General features: G+C 43.0%; 1 protein-coding gene across 2 annotated transcripts in view; it reads left to right on the forward strand.

Moving 5' to 3' along the window:
* The window catches only part of LOC127000295 (choline O-acetyltransferase-like), a 142,949-nt gene that overhangs the window by 89,930 nt on the left and 32,770 nt on the right, over window positions 1–20,249 (forward strand). For both annotated transcript variants that reach the window (XM_050863835.1, XM_050863836.1), the window contains exons 4-9: window positions 1,797–1,975; window positions 3,818–4,015; window positions 10,514–10,686; window positions 11,422–11,599; window positions 18,783–18,963; window positions 19,574–19,746. In XM_050863835.1, the coding sequence (XP_050719792.1) occupies window positions 1,797–1,975; window positions 3,818–4,015; window positions 10,514–10,686; window positions 11,422–11,599; window positions 18,783–18,963; window positions 19,574–19,746 (1,082 nt within the window). The remainder of the gene's footprint in view (window positions 1–1,796; window positions 1,976–3,817; window positions 4,016–10,513; window positions 10,687–11,421; window positions 11,600–18,782; window positions 18,964–19,573; window positions 19,747–20,249) is intronic.

Genomic DNA, 20,249 nt, shown 5'->3' on the forward strand with positions numbered 1-20,249 from the left:
ATCCTTGCCTATATCTTTCTTATTCCTAACTTACTCCCTAAACAATTATGCACATCACTACTCCCTCAAGTAAAACCCTTTCTCCTTACTAAACGCCAAATAATTCATCACTACGACCGATATTCTCAGACGCTCTTGGTTATCACAGCAAATATTTTCAAAGGCCACAAATGAGATTAGTCGGGTTCTCTTGAGTGCTTTAGATATTCATGGTGTAGAAGCCTTGCCAAACTATCACTAGGCACATCAAACTACCCGTGGAAATACTAACACAACCTCTATCAAAGCCTTATCAAACGTGGGTGTGTGAGCCGCTAAATGTTTGAGAATATGGGCCGCCTTAAACTCACTGCCCTCGTAACCCACACACACCAGCACACAAAACTCACCTCCACCACCACCATTACCACGCCCAGGTGTTGCAATTCCCACCAGGTAATGCTCGAGTCCCTACCTGCTACCGTCCTCCATTTGTCACAAGGATTCAAAGCTTTGTGTGTTGGCCTCGCCCTTGTTCTCGCCTGAATGCTCTCACAACACACATTACCTTTGCTATCACCAACACCTTGCTCTCACAACACACCCAGACTCACACACGCACAGGAACACACACACTCACTCTTGCTCACATAGCTACGACAACATTATCACACCACCACCACAAGGCTCTCACAACACACCCAATGTTCGCACCACAACCAAGCTCTCACAACACAAGCACACGGTCACACACAAACACACACACACACTCCTGCCTCTCATGCACGCTCTCAAAACACGTACACCTTATAATGTTTTCCCCCACCATCACCATCTCTCAACACAGAAACACACACACACCAACGCACATTTACTTCAGCTCTCACCACCACGCTCTCACACCGTCCCTTCGTATGTTCTAATCAATCCTATCCTCAGCTCTTGCTTTGTACGACCCTATAACGAAGCTCTGTCTGCTAGGTCGTTTCCGATACACTCGTGCCAGTTTCTACACGCTGTACTGTCGGCCTTATTATTTTGTGTGGCTGTCTTCCTGCCCCTATTCTGCCCTACCCAAGGCTTGTGCTTCGTAATATTTGAGTGAATGTTCTTCTGCTAAGCTAACACATCTCTCTCTCCCTCCCTCAGTCTGTTCTGCTGCACAGTGTTCATATTCACATGATCTTTGTTGCTTGTATTGTATTGCTGCATGGAGTTTGCGAAAAAATGCAAATATGAATAACTCTCAATGACTGTGTAAAAAAATGCGTCTACTTAATAAAAAATTATAGAAGTAATCTCACGATTATACAATTAAACTCAGGAATAAATATTTTACTTTCACTCAAGATTTTTAGGTTACAAAAGGAATGTAAATAAAAATAACATATGTTGAATACACATAACATCCAATAAAATGCAATTACAATGATACTAATAATAATAATAATAATAATAATAATAATAATAATAATAATAATAATAATAATAATAATAATAATAATAATAATAATAAAATAATCATAATAGTAATAATGATAATGATACTACTACTACCACTACTAAAACTACTACTACTATTACTACTACTACTACTACTACTACTACTACTCATAATAATATCAATAACAACTATAAAACAAATAATATGAACCCACACACTGCAGCAGGCATAATAAAATAACACTAAATCACAAGTAAAAATAAATAAATCCAAACTAACAATAATATTAATAACCAACCAACCTCTTCCTCTTCCCCTATGGTCCTCTTCCCCCTCTCCGCCTCTCCCCTGTGTCCCCCCTTCCCTCCTCCAGGCTACCTCTCCCGGTGGGTGTCGTGGTCCGGGAACCTCACCCCCACCCCCCCAGGCTCCCCCTCCCGCCCCCACCCCTCCGAGGGCCTCTCCCTGTCACCCCAGCCCCCCCGTGCCTTCCAGCCCCGCTCCAGGACGTCTTCAAAAGCTTCCAACGTGTCAGAGAAAACCCCCGTAATGGTAAGTGTGTGGGGAGGGGGGGAGAGAGGGAAGGAGAGAGGGGGGAGGGAGGGGGGAGGGTGGGAGGTGAGAGGGGAAGGGAAGAGTGATGGGGGTAGGTGAGAGGGGAAGGGAGAGGGAAGGAGGGAGGGGAGGGGGGAGGGAAGAGGGGAAGGGTGTGAGATTGGGGTGGGGAGTGTGTGTGTGTGTGTGTGTTTTGTTCCCCCCCTTTTTTTTAGTCTGATGCTCTGATAAAGTTATCATTTTCTTCATCTCTAGAGTATGGTCACCATCTATATCTAATTATCTATCTATCTCTATCTCGGTATCTTTTTCTTTCTCCCTCTCTATCTATCTACCTCTCTCATTCCCTTTTCCTCTCTCTTACTTTCCTTCACAATCCACTCCAAAACTTGTTACTTCATCTTACTCCTCTCCCTTATCCTCCTCCTCCTCCTCCTTCTCTCTTTCCTTTCCTTTCTTTCCTCCCTCACCACTACCTCTCTCCCCCTCCCTCGTTAAAACACAATCTCCCCATGTGTCCCGAGTTCCTTTGGTCACCTCGGCGGACGCACTGACACAGAAACCATCCGAGCATCGTTACTTACACGGCCCTTCCTCTCGCCAAGCAACGCCAAAGAGATGCTACTGTAAATACTACAGTGAACCGGCGACTGCTGGATTTACTACAACTGCCTTTACTTATTTTATTCTCATGTTCTCGTTATCTTGAGTAAAATTGTTATGTGTAAAAGTCCTGTATATAAAAAAACATTTCTTATTTAATAATGAAACGTTCTCTCAAGGCCAGCTCATGTTATCGTTTCCTTTAGTATAACTGTCTATATTTCAAGGCTTGTATATAAACGGGTTTTTTTATATATTGAATTTTGAAACGTTTCAGCAAGTTCATGTTCTCGTTATCTTGAGTAAAATGGTGGACTAATGCTTTAATTTTGAGGCTGGTATAGACGTTTTTTTCCCTTATTTAATTCTGAAACGTTTCCTCTGTACAGCAAGTTCATGTTCTCGTTATCTTGAGTAAAATGGTGGACTAATGCTTTAATTTTGAGGCTGGTATAGACGTTTTTTTCCCTTATTTAATTCTGAAACGTTCCCTCAAAGCAATCCTGAAAGCTACGAAGAGTAACTATGAATTTTTTCCCCCATAGCTTTTATTTTTTATTTGCTCTGACGTTTAGGATTCCTCTTCGGCGACCTTTTATTTTAGTCTTCAATATCTGTGGCGTATAAATTTTGCTCTTATCTGATATACATCAAACTCTTCCAATTACTTCTCCTCCTCCTCTTCTGTTTTGCCTTTCTTTATTCCTTTACGATCTTCTAATATTCCTCCTTCCCTTTACCTCTTCTAGTATTTGCGGTTTCCATTACTACCTAATATTTTTTTTCTTCCTATCTTCTACACCTCCTTCCTTTCACCACTTCTAATATTCCTCCATTTCTTAACACTTCTATTAATCTTCCCTCCTAATCTTCCTTCCATCTATACACTCAACGACTTTCTAGCTTTCTTTCCTCCTCCTCTAAACTAATTTTAATATCATTCCTTCTCTCTACAAATATTTAAGACTTTCTAGCATTCTTCCCTGTACCTCTTTTAACAATCCTTCTTCTCTTCACTAGTCCCAAAATCCTTCCATTCATCTATACCCAAACTTTCTCTAAACTAATTTTAATATCATTCCTTCTCTCTACAAATATTTAAGACGTTCTAACATGCTTCCCTGTACCTCTTTTAACAATCCATCTTCTCTTCACTACTTTCAAAATCCTTCCATTCATCTATACCTAAACGACATAACATTTTTCCTCCCCACTAACATGCATACCCTCCCGCAGTATCCGCTGGTGCCGAAGCTGCCCGTGCCTCCCCTGGGCCACACCCTCACCTGGTACCTGACCCACATGCGGCCCGTGCTGAAGGCAGAGGAGTACAAGGAGACGGCCAAGGTGGTGGAGGAGTTCGGCCGTCCGGGGGGCGTGGGCGAGAAGGTACAAGAGGAGCTGATCAAGAGACACGACACCACGGACAACTGGGTGAGCAGGATGATGATGATGATGATGATGATGAGGAGGAGGAGGAGGAGCAGGTAGAGGTAGTAGAAGATGGAATGGGAAGAGGTAAAAAGTAAAGAAAAGGTAAGGAAATGGAAATAAAAAGCAAGAGGAGAAATATAAAAGATAAAATAAGTGGGGAGGGTGTAAAGAGGAGGAGGAGAAGGAGGAGGAGGAGGAGGAGGAGGAGGAGGAGGAGGAGAAACAAGAGGAAGAGAAAAATTAAATAGATAATGAAGATAATGAAAAAAAAATTATTAAAAAAGACATTTGAAAGATGAAACAAATTGTAGGAGGAGGAGCAGCTAAAGGAAGAAAAATGAAGGAGGAGGAGAAGGAAGAGGAAGAGGAGGAGGGGGAAGAGGATGATAAAAAAATGGAGATGTATTTATGTCCTCTAAGTAATCCTCACATTTTCACACCCGCATCGTTACACGCCTCAGACCCTCCTATGTATCCCCTTCCTTCCTTCCTTCCTTCCCTTTCCTTCTCACCTGTTTTCCTTCCCTCTCCCCCTTTTCCTCCTTCCTTCCTTTCCTCTCTCTCCCCGCCCTTCTCCTTTCCCTCCCACGAGAGTCTTTCCTCCCTCCTACAAACATGTTTACTCCGACTTGTTTCCCATTCCTCCCCTCTCCTCCTCCTCCTTCTCTTCCTTCCCTCGTTACAGCTGGTTTGACATGCTTTAATCTTTTCCCTCCTCTTTCCTCTCTTATTTCCTTCTTCTCTCTCCTTACCATAAATATATTAATGTGTTTCTCTTCCCCGCCCACATAATTAAATATTTCTAGTTCACTTATTTTCTTCACAAACAACAAATTAAATGAGTTTCCCCTTCTATAACACACACACACACACACACACACACACACACACACACACACACACACACACACACACACACACACACACACACACACACACACACTTTGAATATAAAAAAGCATAAACAACATTATTTTCTATTAGTAGACTACTTCTACTACTACTAGAAACAACTACTACTACTACTATTACCACTTCTGCTCAAACAATAACAATAACGACAAAACACATCACAAGACAAGTAAAACAATGAATAATGATAATAATAATAATAATAATAATAATAATAATAATAATAATAATAATAATAATAATAATAATAATAATAATAATAGCCCACCCTGAAAATTTCACACACCAACCTCGCCTGTGTAATAAAATGGTCATCTTTTTATCACGCTCGCCAAGGTTCCTCTTCCTCCTCCTCCTCCTCTCTCCCTCGGTGCTTATGGCCAGAAAAACAGGTGAAAGGAGGAGGAGGAGGAAGAGGAAGAGGAAGAGGAAGAGGAGGAGGAGGAGGGGGAGGAGTAGGTGCGAGGTGAGGTTATTGTGGGAGCTAAAGCAAGAAGAGTAGAAGGAAGAGAAGGAGGAAGAAGAGAAAGAAGAGCCTTATCATTTAAACCTATGCATCCTTATCTATTAACACACTTACTTACTTTACATTATCAACATTCATCTATATCTTATAGATGACCTCACGTGACCTCTGACCGGAACCGCGAACACTAACACCTTCCCGCACTGACCGTCACCCGTCAACTGATAACCTTTGAGTTTACATAAGTTTGAACGAGGGTGACGTGCACCTTTCCAACGGGACCTTTTGTTTACGTTCTATTTTACGTCAATATTATGCATCTCAAGGGAAGGAAACAATGACAGGATTAAAATGACCCGTTAAATCCTGCTCTAGTACAAGAAAAGAAAGCGTGAGGCAAAAAAGAGAGGTCAATTTCGTTTGGAAGTGAGGTATAACTCCAAACCGGTTACCTTGTTTGTTGTATTCGTATTTCTTAGTTCATGAATTTACTTATATTTTCACCTTCTTGTTTTGTTTAGATGGTATAACTCATCTATTTATCGTACTTTATATATTAGAGATAAACTGATTCTTCCATCTTTGTTTACGTTTTGTTTACGCTTCCATCGCCACCTTTGTTTGTATCCACAGATCTTGGTTATCGAATTTATTTATATGTTTATTTCTTGTTTTGTATTGATAGTATTACCCGTCTGTCCATGGGGGAGGAGGAGGAGGGGGAGGAGAAAAAAACAGGTAAGTGAAGGAAGAGGAGGTAATGAAAAATAACAATAGTAGAAAAGATAAACAAATTTCCCAATATTTCCTAAAACGTGTAATTTCTCCAGACTCTTCCTCATCAAAGGTTCTAATCTAGGCCTTGAGGTTCTATATGGTTCTTAATTAAACATTTTCTTATATACCTTCAATAACTTTTCCTACTGCTATTCTGCATAAGCGAATTCCTGAATATCTATAATTAATAATGGGCTATACCTCGAGACTCCTCAGTTTCATAAACCTAAACTAACTAATATGGATCATACGCTCGGGGACACGTAGCTTCGCTCACCCTAAGCCCCCACTCAGACGGTTTTCTCAAGCAAGCTCATAACATAACCTAAACAAAATCATACAATTTCTTCATTCTACTTATTTGTCTCTTTAACACCTGCTCCCTCACACTTGTTTCTCACCTGCCCGTAAGACCAGACACTAATGGCCCACTTCCCCCACACCTGCCCCGCCTCTCAGCAGCTGCACACATTTGCCATCTCTCTCTCTCTCTCTCTCTCTCTCTCTCTCTCTCTCTCTCTCTCTCTATCTCTGACTCTCTCTCTCTCTCTCTCTCTCTCTCTCTCTCTCTCTCTCTCTCTCTCTCTCTCTCTCTCTCTCTCTCTCTCTCTCTCTCTCTCTCTCTCTCTCTCTCTCTCTCTCTCTCTCTCTCTCTCTCTCTCTCTCTCTCTCTCTCTCTCTCTCTCTCTCTCTCTCTCTCTCTCTCTCTCTCTCTCTCTCTCTCTCTCTCTCTCTCTCTCTCTCTCTCTCTCTCTCTCTCTCTCTCTCTCTCTCTCTCTCTCTCTCTAAAAAATGATTAAAATTACTAAATATAATTGATCTACTAACCAAATGACTGACCAACTAACCTAAATGATTGTCCGACTAACCAACCTGACCGTCCGACCAACCAAATGACTTTTGACTGACCAAACGACTGTCTGACCAACCAAATGACTTTCAACTGACCAAATGACTGTCCGACCAACCAAATGACTTTCAACTGACCAAATGACTGTCCGACTAACCTAACTGACTGACCGACTAACTCAACTGACTGTCCAACTAACTAAACTGACTGTCCGACTAAACTGACTGTCCAACTAACCTAACTGACTGTCCGACTAACTTGACTGACTGTCCAACTAACTTAACTGACTATCCGACTAAACTGACTGTCCAGCTAACTTAACTAACTGTTCATCTAACTTAACTGACTGTCCAACTAACGTAACTGACTGTCCAACTAACGTAACTGACTCTCCAACTAACTTAACTGACTGTCCAACTAACTTAACTGACTGTCCAACTAACTTAACTGACTGTCCAACTAACGTAACTGACTGTCCAACTAACTTAACTGACTGTCCAACTAACTTAACTGACTGTCCAATTAAACTGACAGTTCGACTAACTTAACTGACTGTCCGACTAAACTGACTGTCCAACTAACCTAACTAACTGTTCGACTAACTTAACTGACTGTTTGACTGAACTGACTGTCTGACTGAACTGACTGTCTGACTAAACTGACTGTCTGACTAAACTGACTGTCTGACTAAACTGACTGTCTAACTAAACTGACTGTCCAACTAACCTAACTAACTGTTCGACTAACTTAGCTAACTGTCTGACTAAACTGACTGTCTGACTAAACTGACTGTCCAACTAACTTAACTGACTGTCCAACTAACTTAACTGACTGTCCAACTAATCTAACTAACTGTTCGACTAACTTAACTAAGTGTCTGACTAAACTGACTGTCCAACTAACAACTGACTGTCTGACTAACTTAACTGACTGTCTGACTAAACTGACTGTCCAACTAACCTAACTGACTGTTCGACTAACTTAACTGACTGTCTGACTAAACTGACTGTCCAACTAACTTAACTGACTGTCTGACTAAACTGACTGTCCAATTAACCTGACTGTTCAACTAAACTAACTGTCCAACAAACTTAACTGACTGTTCGACTAACTTAACTGACTGTTCGACTAACTTAACTGACTGTCTGGCTAAGCTGACTGTCCAACTAACTTAACTGACTGTCCAACTAACTTAACTGACGGTCCAACTAACTTAACTGACTGTCCAACTAACTTAACTGACGGTCCAACTAACTTAACTGACGGTCCAACTAACTTAACTGACGGTCCAACTAACTTAACTGACGGTCCAACTAACTTAACTGACGGTCCAACTAACTTAACTGACTGTCCGACTAAATTGACCGTCCAACTAACCTAACTGACTGTTCGACTAACTTAACTGACTGTCCGACTAAACTGACTGTCCAACTAACCTAACTGACTGTTCGATTAACTTAACTGACTGTCTGACTAAACTGACGGTCCAACTAACTTAACTGACTGTTCGATTAACTTAACTGACTGTCCGACTAAACTGACTGTCCAACTAACCTAACTGACTGTTCGATTAACTTAACTGATTGTCTGACTAAACTGACTGTCCAACTAACTTAACTGACTGTCTGACTAAACTGACTGTCCAACTAACATAACTGACTGTTCGATTAACTTAACTGACTGTCTGACTAAACTGACTGTCCAACTAACTTAACTGACTGTCTGACTAAACTGACTGTCCAACTAACTTAACTGACTGTCTGACTAAACTGACTGTCCGATTAACCTGACTGTTCGACTAACTTAACTAACTGTCTGACTAAACTGACTGTCCAACTAACCTACCTGACTGTCCAACTAACTTAACTAATTGTTCAACTAACTTAACTGACTGTCCAACTAACTTAACTGACTGTCCGACTAAACTGACTGTCCAACTAACCTAACTGACTGTCCAACTAACTTAACTAATTGTTCAACTAACTTAATTAATTGTTCAACTAACTTAACTGACTGTCCGACTAAACTGACTGTCCAACTAACCTAACTGACTGTCCAACTAACTTAACTGACTGTCCAACTAACTTAACTGACTGTCCAACTAACTTAACAGACTGTCCGACTAACTTAACTGACTGTCTGACTAAACTGACTGTCCAACTAACTTAACTGACTGTCTGACAAAACTGACTGTCCAACTAACTTAATTAACTGTCTGACTAAACTGATTGTCCAGCTAACCTAACTGACTGTGCAACTAACTTAACTGACTGTCTGAGTAACTTAACTGACTGTCCGACTAACTTAACTGACTGTACGACTAACTTAACTGACTGTCCGACTAACTTAACTGACTGTCCGACTAACTTAACTGACTGTCCAACTAGCTTAACTGACTGTCCGACTATCTGAACTGACTGTCCGACTATCTGAGATGACTGTCCGACTAACTGAACTGACTGTCTGACTAACTGATCTGACTGTCCGACTAACTGAACTGACTGTCCGACTATGAGAAATGACTGTCCAACTGACCTAACTGACTGTCCAGCTAACCTAACTGACTGTCCAACTAACCTAACTGACTGTCCGACTAACTGAACTGACTGTCCGACTAACTGAACTGACTGTCCAACTAAACTGACTGTCCACCTAACCTAACTGACTGTCCGACTTAACTGACTGTCCAACTAACTTAACTGACTGTCCAACTAACCTAACTGACTGTTCCACTAGCTTAACTAATTGTTCCACTAACTTAACTGACTGTCCAACTAACTTAACTGACTGTCCGACTAACTGAACTGACTGTCCAACTAAACTGACTGTCCAACTAACCTAACTGACTGTCCGACTAACTTAACTAACTGTTCAGCTAACTGAACTGACTGTCCAACTAACTTAACTGACTGTCCGACTAAACTGACTGTCCAACTAACTTAACTGACTGTCCGACTAACTGAGCTGACTGACCGACAGGCAAAATAAATATAAATAAATGAAAATAAAAAATAAAAAAAGTAAAAGGAAATGAAACAAATAAAAATAACACAAAATAAACCTAGTAAATCAGACCAACAATCTCATAGCTTGACAAACATTCATTGAATTAACTAACATGACCTCCTGACCTCTATTACACCTGTCTGTCAGTCTGATCACCTGTCTACTCTATTTACCAGTCTATCTTTCTATCTACCTGCCTTTGTCATCTATCTACCCGCCTGTTTGTTTGTCTACTTGCCTACTGATCTCTCTGTCTATCTACCAACCTGTCTACCTTTTTTAGTTCGTCTATTTACCTGCCAATCTTTCAATCTACCTTTCTTTTTTCATCCATCTACCCATCTGTATATGATTGTCTTCTTGTCTATCTATCTATCTACTAATGTAACGGAGATTAACACTGAGTCCACGTTGTTTTACTCTATGCTCATAACTATACTTCCCCTACCTGTCTGTACCTGTCTAATACCTGTCCCCCCCCCCGCAGGCCTACGATTGGTGGCTGGACGACATGTACATGAACATTGCCCTGCCGCTCCCCGTCAACAGTAACCCCGGGATGGTCTTTCCGCACCAAAAGTTCGCCTCCGATGTGGACATGACGCAGTTCGCCGCCCGCCTCGTCAGCGCCTCCCTCGACATGAAGGAACGAATCGCCGCGTAAGTCTGTCAGTTAGGTAGCCAGTTAGTCAAGCACTCTACACATATAGAAAGAACATCAACCGACAAGACTTTTCAATCACTTTATAACGTAACTAAGCACTCTATGCATACATAAATAACATTATCCCATGAGATATTTCACTCGACTTTAACGTAATCAAGCACTGTGCACATATATAAAGTAGTAGTAGTAGTAGTAGTAGTAGTAGTAGTAGTAGTAGTATCTAAAACGAAATATCTGTTCAACATGACTACTATTCCTTAAAGCATCACATACTATTTCAGTTCCTACGTATTATTTTTTCCTCGAGTAAGTCATATAATATTGCAAGGTTTTTCTTCCTCAGCCGGGGAGCGAAAACCCTTCCCGGAGGCTCATTAGCGCGCCTGGGGGGGTAATGGCGTCGTTAGCAGCACCTTACGGCAATAATCAATGTTCCTGTTTGCCTTTAACATTGTAGCATGAAAAGGGGCGTGCGGGGATGACCTAACACTGCCTGCCTGCACGTAACCTCTCCCTCACTCTACTTCTCTCTCTCTACCTCTCTCTCATTCTCTACTTCCCTCTTTCTACCTCTCTCTTACTCTCTACTTATATCTTTCTAACACTATCTCTCTATCTCTTCCCCTATCTTTCTCTTTCTATCTCTCATTCTAACTATGCGTTTCTCTACCTATCTATCTAACCTAACCTAACCTGACCTATTAATTAACACGTCCCACTACCCACAGAGGTGACCTGGACGTGGACCGATGCACCGCCCGCGAGCGCCACCAACCCTTGTGTATGGCCCAGTATACCCGCGTGTTCTCCTCCTACCGAAGACCCGCTATTCCTAAAGACAAGCTCCTGTCCACCGCCGACCAGCAAAAGGAGAACCAGCACATCATTGCCATCTATAAGAACCACGTGAGTATGTACGAGGGTATAGAAAGAGTTGAGTTTTTGACGGCATAGGAAGAGGTGTGAGACTGTGTAGGTGGTGGTGGTGGTGGTGGCAATCTTGAGGCCTGGTTAAGTTAAGAGAGTAGAGGAAAAGATGCTGTATATACAATGGAGATAAAAGCGAGCATCACGAATTAGATAGTACGCAAGCGTCTTTAACAAGTAATGGGTGAAGATTCTGAAAATGTTGATAGGCTAATGTGCTGACTTGTGGTAGCCTGCTTGAATGGGAGAGTATAGGCAAACACTAGAATAATACCGTTAAACTATAGTGATATGGTGATGGTTTAGTGATAGTGATGTTTTAGTGGTGGTAATGCTATGGTAGAGGTAAAAGTTGTGTTAGTAGCAGTATGTCAGCTGGCCACGTCAAGTTGCAACAGGAGTATTGGCTGGAGTAGGTAGGAAGACACCTACCGAACGGGCGCAAGCCACTCCCGGTGAGGTATATATGGGAGGTGAGAAGGGAGCTGAAGCCCTCCAAAGACCCTTCCCATGTCCTCACTAACCGTTTCCCTATTGTCTCACCAACACCGGAGAGTAGTTCAGCATGCTCTCTAAAGACAGATCCTCTCTTTATCCACACCACACTACATTCACACAACATATACACCTTTTCCCAAAATTAAAATTTCAAAATGGCGCACCTACACCAAGCCTCGGAGTCCCCGCCTGGGGGGGGGACCACAAATTCCCCCAGGGAGGACTCCCCTTCTGGCTGCCGACCCGAGAGGTGTCTTGATAACTCCTCGAACCTCTTTCTTTTCAATTTCTGCAACATTCGCGGTCTTCGCTCTAATTTTCATTCTGTGGAACATCATCTCTCCTCCTCTAAACCTCACCTTCTCTTCCTTACCGAAACACAGGTTTCTGAGGCTACTGACAGCAATCTCTACTCTGTTCCCTCCTACTATCTCTATTCTAAATTTCAATCCAAAGCTGGATGTTGCGCCTACGTGCGCAACGACATCACTTGCTCTCGTGCCCACGACCTTGACTCTTCTGAATTTTCCACCATCTGGCTAAGACTTCATTGTCATTCTATTACTAAATACATCTGTGCTGTTTATCTCTCACCTAACTTTACCAACTATGTAAAATTCTTTGACTATTTGAATTCTAAAGTGGAGCACAGTTTGACCCACTCTCCCTTCGCTGAAATCTCCATCCTAGGAGATTTCAATGTTCACCACCAGCTTTGGCTTTCATCCTCTTTCACTGACCATCCTGGTGAACAAGCCTACAACTTTGCTATCCTCAACGACCTAGAGCAGTTGGTCCAGCACCCTACACGTATTCCCGACCGTCTTGGAGACCGGCCCAACATTCTAGACCTCTTCCTTACCTCTAACCCTTTTGCTTATTCTGTCAAACTGTTCTCTCCGTTGGGCTCCTCCGATCACAATCTTATTTCTGCATCCTGTCCTATCGCTCCTGTACACCCTCTGGACCCACCGAAGAGGCGATGCTTCTGGCATTTTGCTTCAGCTCGGTGGGACGACCTGAGGATGTACTTTTCCGATTTCCCGTGGAATGATTATTGCTTCCAGGATAGAGACCCCTCTGTGTGTGCTCAGCGCATCACAGAGGTGATTGTCTCTGGAATGGAGGCATACATTCCTCGTTCTTTCTCTACTCCTCACGCTAAAAAGCCTTGGTTTAATCACGCTTGTTCTCGTGCTGTCAATGATAGAGAGGTAGCTCACAAAAGGTACCAGAGCCTTCAAACTAATGCTAATTGTGAACTTTACATTTCTGCCCGAAATCGTGCCAAATCTATTCTCCGACTAACCAAAAATTCTTTCATTAATAGAAAATGCCAAAACCTTGCTTTCTCTAACTCTTCCCGTGACTTCTGGCATCTAGCCAAAAACATCTCCTCCAACTTCACTTCTTCGTCTTTCCCTCCACTTCTCAGTCCTGACGGCAACACTGCCGTCTCATCTATCTCTAAGGCTGAACTCTTCTCTCAAACTTTTTCTAAAAACTCCTCTCTGGACGATTCTGGGCATATTCCTCCTACTCATCCCCCCTCTGACTCCTTTATGCCTGTTATAAAGATTCTTCAAAATGATGTTTTCTATGCCCTCTCTGGCCTCAATCCTCAGAAGGCTTATGGACCTGATGGAGTGCCTCCTATTGTCCTTAAAAACTGTGCCTCCGTGCTGTCATCCTGCCTGGTCAAACTCTTTCGCCTCTGCCTGTCAACATCTACCTTTCCTTCTTGCTGGAAGTATGCCTTCATACAGCCTGTGCCTAAGAAGGGTGACCGCTCCAATCCCTCAAACTACCGTCCTATTGCTTTACTTTCTTGTCTATCTAAAGCTTTTGAATCAATCCTTAACCGGAAGATTCAAAAGCACCTTTACACTTCTGACCTTCTATCTGATCGCCAGTATGGGTTCCGCAAGGGGCGTTCTACTGGTGATCTCCTAGCCTTCTTAACTGACTCTTGGTCATCCTCTCTTAGCCGTTTCGGTGAAACTTTTGCTATTGCGCTGGACATATCAAAAGCTTTTGATAGGGTCTGGCACAAATCTTTGCTTTCCAAACTACCCTCCTACGGTTTCTATCCTTCTCTCTGTACCTTTATCTCCAGTTTCCTTTCTGACCGTTCTATTTCTGCCGTGGTAGACGGTCACTGTTCTTCCCCTAAATCTATTACCAGTGGTGTCCCACAGGGTTCTGTCCTATCTACCACTATTTTTCTGTTGTTCATTGATGATCTTCTTTCCAAAACGAACTGTCCTATCCATTCCTACGCCGATGATTCCACTCTGCATTACTCAACTTCTTTTAATAGAAGACCCACCCTACAGGAACTTAACGACTCAAGGCTGGAGGCTGCAGAACGCTTAGCCTCAGACCTTACTATTATTTCCGATTGGGGCAAGAAGAACCTGGTGTCCTTCAACGCCTCAAAAACACAGTTTCTCCACCTATCCACTCGACACAATCTTCCAAACAACAATCCCCTATTCTTTGACAACACCCAGCTATCACCTTCCTCAACACTAAACATCCTCGGTCTATCCTTAACTCAAAATCTCAACTGGAAACTTCATATCTCATCTCTTACTAAATCAGCTTCCTCGAGGCTGGGCGTTCTGTACCGTCTCCGCCAGTTCTTCTCCCCTGCACAGTTGCTGTCCATATACAGGGGCCTTGTCCGCCCTCGTATGGTGTATGCATCTCATGTGTGGGGGGGCTCCACTCACACAGCTCTTCTGGACAGAGTGGAGGCTAAGGCTCTTCGTCTCATCAGCTCTCCTCCTCATACTGATAGTCTTCTACCTCTTAAATTCCGCCACCATGTTGCCTCTCTTTCTATCTTCTATCGATATTTCCACGTTGACTGCTCTTCTGAACTTGCTAACTGCATGCCTCCCCCCCTCCCGCGGCCCCGCTGCACTCGACTTTCTACTCATGCTCATCCCTATACTGTCCAAACCCCTTATGCAAGAGTTAACCAGCATCTTCACTCTTTCATCCCTCACGCTGGTAAAAATCTTCCTTCATCTGTATTTCCTCCTGCCTACGACTTGAACTCTTTCAAGAGGAGGGTATCAGGACACCTCTCCTCCCGTATTTGATCTTACTTTCGGCCACCTCTTTTGTTTCTTTTTTAGGAGCAGCGAGTAGCGGGCTTTTTTTTATTATTGTTTTCTTTTTTTGTGTGCCCTTGAGCTGCCTCCTTTGTTGTAAAAAAAAAAAAAAAGGAACACTACAACAGAGATTAGAGTTTACACACATCAGATTGACTCCCCACAGCACAGACACACCTCATAACTCAGCTTACCTCATCCCCTCCTTCCCCTCCACACCTTACCTTATCCCTCATTCCCTCCCTCATCCTTCCACATCCTCTATCATGCCTCAAACCCAGCCTCCATAACCTTCTCCTCCTCCCTCATCCCTTGCAACAGGAACACTACGACAGATTTGAGTTTACACACATCAGATTGACTCCTCACAGCACAGACACACCTCATAACTCAGCTTGCTTCATCCCCTCCCTTACCTCTTCCGCCTTACCTTACCCCTCATTCCGTCCCTCACCATTCCACATCCTCTATCATGCCTCAAACGCAGCCTCCATAACCTTCTCATGCCTCCCTCATCCCTTACCCTTGCCAAATCTTACCTCATTCCTTAAACCCGCGTCCACAATCTTCCACTTCATCCCCTTCTTTCCCTCCCTAACCCCTCCACATCTTACCTCCTCCCTCAAAACCAGCCTCCATACCTTCTTTCATCTCTCATCCCATTCCTTATTCCTCCCGCCTAACCTCAATAGATAGGTAAAGAAAAAGACAGGTGGAGAAATATATAGTTAGAGAGAATGAGAGATAGAAAGAGAAAGATAGGGGAAGAGATAGAGATGTAGAGAGATAGGGATAGGAAGAGATAAGCAGAGAATGAGAGGTAGAAAGAGAGAAGTAGAGATAGAAAGAATGAAGTAGAGAATGAGAGAGGTAGAGAGAAGAAGAGTGAGAGAGGGAGTTGTTACGTGTACTTATGCAGGCAGCGTTAGGTCATGTCAGCCCACCCTCCACAACTCTATATTTCAATCTCATTCCTTACCCTTCCCCTTCAAGCTCTACCTCATACTAACCCACCCTTCCACAACCCTCTATTTCAGTCACATTTCCACCCCTTCCCTTCCCCTTCACATCCCACTTCATCCCTCACACCCACCCTTTCCACACCACCTTCCATTTCACCTTCCTCCATCTTGCCATCTTCATCTCACTCCACCTTCACTGTATCCACCTCCAGCCTCCTAATCCTGCATCCACACACTCAAAAAACAATCCTGTACATTACCTAGAACCACAGGGGGCCACGTCTGATCCTCTTGAACACCAGGGAACGTAAGCACACACGAATACGACCGCGCAAACGCATACTACACACGCACTTTCAAGAGACACTCGCGGCGACTGAGTGAGTGACCGATGGCAGGCCGCAGGGGAGCGCGCGGGGAACCCAAGTGACTGAAGCTTCGTCCTGTATTGTCAAACGCGTCGGATTCTGGTAACGACTATTTTTAAAGGCCGCGGCGGAGAAAGGTCGGGTTGTCATGGCGTAGAATCCTTCCAAAACTACCGCTAGGGTCATGAAATCACCCATGGAAATTTATACAACTTCTGAGAGAGCCTTTAATATCTAGATACGTGTAGCTGACGTAACAATCATGAGCAGACTGCTAATTAATGTTCGCGATTTTCCTATTATTCTCTAAGTTATTATACCTTAACTTCTTTGCCTTTCGGTGATCTTGAAGTTAAAGGACTCCAGCTGTTTATCTTCTATTCGATGTTAGTGTAGTTAGCGAGGTTATGCTAGACTTTGAGGGTGTAATTGATGCTTTAAAGAGACGTGTGGCAAGTGAGGGAATGCCGAGTGTTGATTGGCTGACCGAGCGAGGGGCAGACACACACACACACACACACACACACAATGCAAGAACCAACTACGTCATAAATAAGTGTATCTGTTTTTCGGATTACTTTCTCTTAATCATTTACATCCATATTGTGACAGAGATTGAGTTATATTGGTGATGATGGAGGTGGTGGTGATGCTGGTGATAGGGAGGTGGTGGTGAGGATGGAGATGAGGTGGTGGTGATGGAGATGCGGTGGTGGTGATGTGATGATGGAGATGAGGTGCTGATGCTGGAGATGAAGTTGTGATGAGATGGAGATGTTGGTGATGAGATAATGATGATGATGAGATGATGGAGACAAGGAGGTGGTGGTGATGGTGGAGATGAGCTGGTGATGATGGAGATGGGATGGTGATGAGATGGAGATGATGGTGATGGTGGTAATGATTCCGGTGATGAATGGTGATGAAATAGTTCTTGAAGCGTAGTAGAGGTAACAGATCAAGCTAGAAATAGAAGCAGCTTAATATTTATACCCATTTTCACATTTACTACGCTTCTGTAACTCCACCTGTACTTGTAACGTCACTTTGAATTAGTATTATGCAAAATCGTTTACTAGTGGCTTTATTTGGTGGTGGGATCATATCTCTCTCTCTCTCTCTCTCTCTCTCTCTCTCTCTCTCTCTCTCTCTCTCTCTCTCTCTCTCTCTCTCTCACCATCATTATAATCATCAGCCTTACCCCAAACATCTTACGGGACAGCCAGTTAAATAATGTGACTTGAAAATTACTAATCTTGATAAATATGGCGAATTAAAATCACTACGCTTACTCATAAGATTTCAGCTTCCAGTGTGTTATTGAATATGGAAATTGATCTTAATATCCCACAAAATACAAGAGAATATTGAACAATGTGAAGGAATACTGAGAGCTATTATAAATGTCAAAATTGGACCTACAATGATGGCTGGCTTTGTTAGAGTAGTGTACCTGATAGATACTCGTTTTCTTCAGTAGCCATTTTCGGGGAGGCCTTTTTGGCAGACTTAAACATTGTGCTCCGTAATACATTTCCTCACCTAAGCTTGTAAATACGTACTATATAAAAAAAAAGGAAGGAAGGAAGGGCTCGGGGTGGGGGGACTCGGACAACCACCCCCCTCCCATCTGCTAAAAGGTCCACTCTGAGGAAGTCAAAACGAAAAACCTGTGACTTCTCTGTTGCATTTCTGGAGACAGGGATGGAGTATTCGTATTCGGTATTCATATTAGTTCTTCCTTTGTTAATTCATGCCATAACTTGCCGCCTATCATGTGTAACCTAACCTAACAAAACCCCAAACCTCTTGACTCAGAAAATTCATATATGCTTCCTTAATGATGAGACTTTCTATTCAACAAATTGAGGTCATTCATTGTTGATTTATGCCATAAGGTGCTGGCTATCATGTGTTTGAAGATACCCTAAACTTAACCAAACATAACCTAACAAAACCCCAAACAGTTACTACAGGTCTTGACTCAGAAAATTCATATATGCTCCCTTACTAACAAGATTTTCTATACAACAAATTGAGGTCATTCTTTGTTGATTTGTACCATAAAGTGCTGGCTATCATGTGTTTGAAGATATCCTAAACTTGACATAACAAAACCCCAAACGGTTACTATAAGTCTTAACTCAGAAAACTCATATATGCTTCCTTATTAATGAGACTTTCTATACAACAACACCTACCTCCCTTCCAGATGTTCAAGGTGGAGGTGGTAGTGGAGGGCACGCGCCTCTCCCAGCAGCAGGTGATGACGCAGCTGCGGGAGGTTCTTCGACAGGTGGATGAGTACGAGGGCTCCGACCCGCCGCCTGTGGGAGTGATGACGAGTGACAACCGACGCACGTGGGCACAGAGTAGACAGATCCTGGCAGGCGGTGAGTTGGGGAGAAGTGTTTGGAAAGAGGGATGAAGGAAGGTGGATAAAGAGGAGCTGGAAGAAAAAGTAGAGGGAGAGATAAAAGAACGTAATATGCATGTGATGAGAGACGAGGAAGGCCTGATAAAGATATAAAAGAGATGGAAAGATGAGGCAGCAAGGGAGAGTAGAAGGAGGGATAAAATAAAGTGGAGGAAGAGAAGAATGATAACTGACCTGGGAGTGGAACGAAGGAAGGTGAAGAAGGAGATGGAAGACGTGGAGAGAAGAAGGGAGAATAGAAGAGATAAAAGAAGGCAGGAAAAGAGGAAGAAAATAAGTTCATGGGATAATGGACAACGAAGGATGGATAGAGAGGAAGTGGAAGAGGTGGAGAGAAGATGGAGAAGAGGATGAGGAAAGATGAAAGGAGAAGAGAGGAAGGAAGGAGGGAGAAATGACTTGGGTAGATAGCGTGGTAGAAAAGAAGGAGAAAGTAAGATTAAGAATTATGTAAGAACGAAAATATAAAATACAAAGTAGAAACACAGAAAAAAAAGACAAAATAATGATTAAAATACGAATGAAAAACAAAACCCAGCTACTAACCTCTCATTCTCCATCCCCAGAACCTGACAACAAGCGCATTCTGGGGATCATCGAAGCCTGTGTCCTGGTGGTGTGCTTCGACGATCCACTACCAACCAAATTCAACCTCGCCACCAGGACCAGCCACCGCGCGAGCCTCTCCAAGCGGTCATCCAGCCTCAACATGACGTCCTCTCAGAACTCTTCACAGGAGGTAAGCGATGCGAGGCCTGTGAGAAAGGAAAAGATTAGGAAAGGCTGAGAGTGGATGCTGAGGGGAGAAAGAGCAATGGGGAACGGAACGAAAGAGGACAGGTTGGTAAGAGGTAGTGAAAGAGAGAAGTAAAGAATGTAATTGAAGAGGAGATTGAAAAAAGAGGGAAGGGGTGTATGAAATATGGCATACCTTGTAAAAATAACTTGGAACTATAAGAAAATTAATGAAGGGAAGGACGGAGACAAAGACGAAGGAGAATAAGAAGGAAGGTGAATAAATGAAGAAAACGCCGAACAGGAGAAAAAACTGTGTGATAAGTAAGAAAAATTGAAGCAAGTGAAACGGAAGGCTGAGCAAACTGTGAATAAATGAGGAGAGAGAAGGGGAGAATGACGCGTGAAATGAAGGAATAAATAAAATGTGATGGAGGAACTGGCAAGGATGAAAGACGGAGGTGAAGGAGAGAAACCTGGGTGGGAAAAAAATGATGGAGAGGAAGA

Source organism: Eriocheir sinensis, chromosome 18 (genome assembly GCF_024679095.1).
Source record: "Eriocheir sinensis breed Jianghai 21 chromosome 18, ASM2467909v1, whole genome shotgun sequence".
NCBI lineage: Eukaryota > Metazoa > Arthropoda > Malacostraca > Decapoda > Varunidae > Eriocheir > Eriocheir sinensis.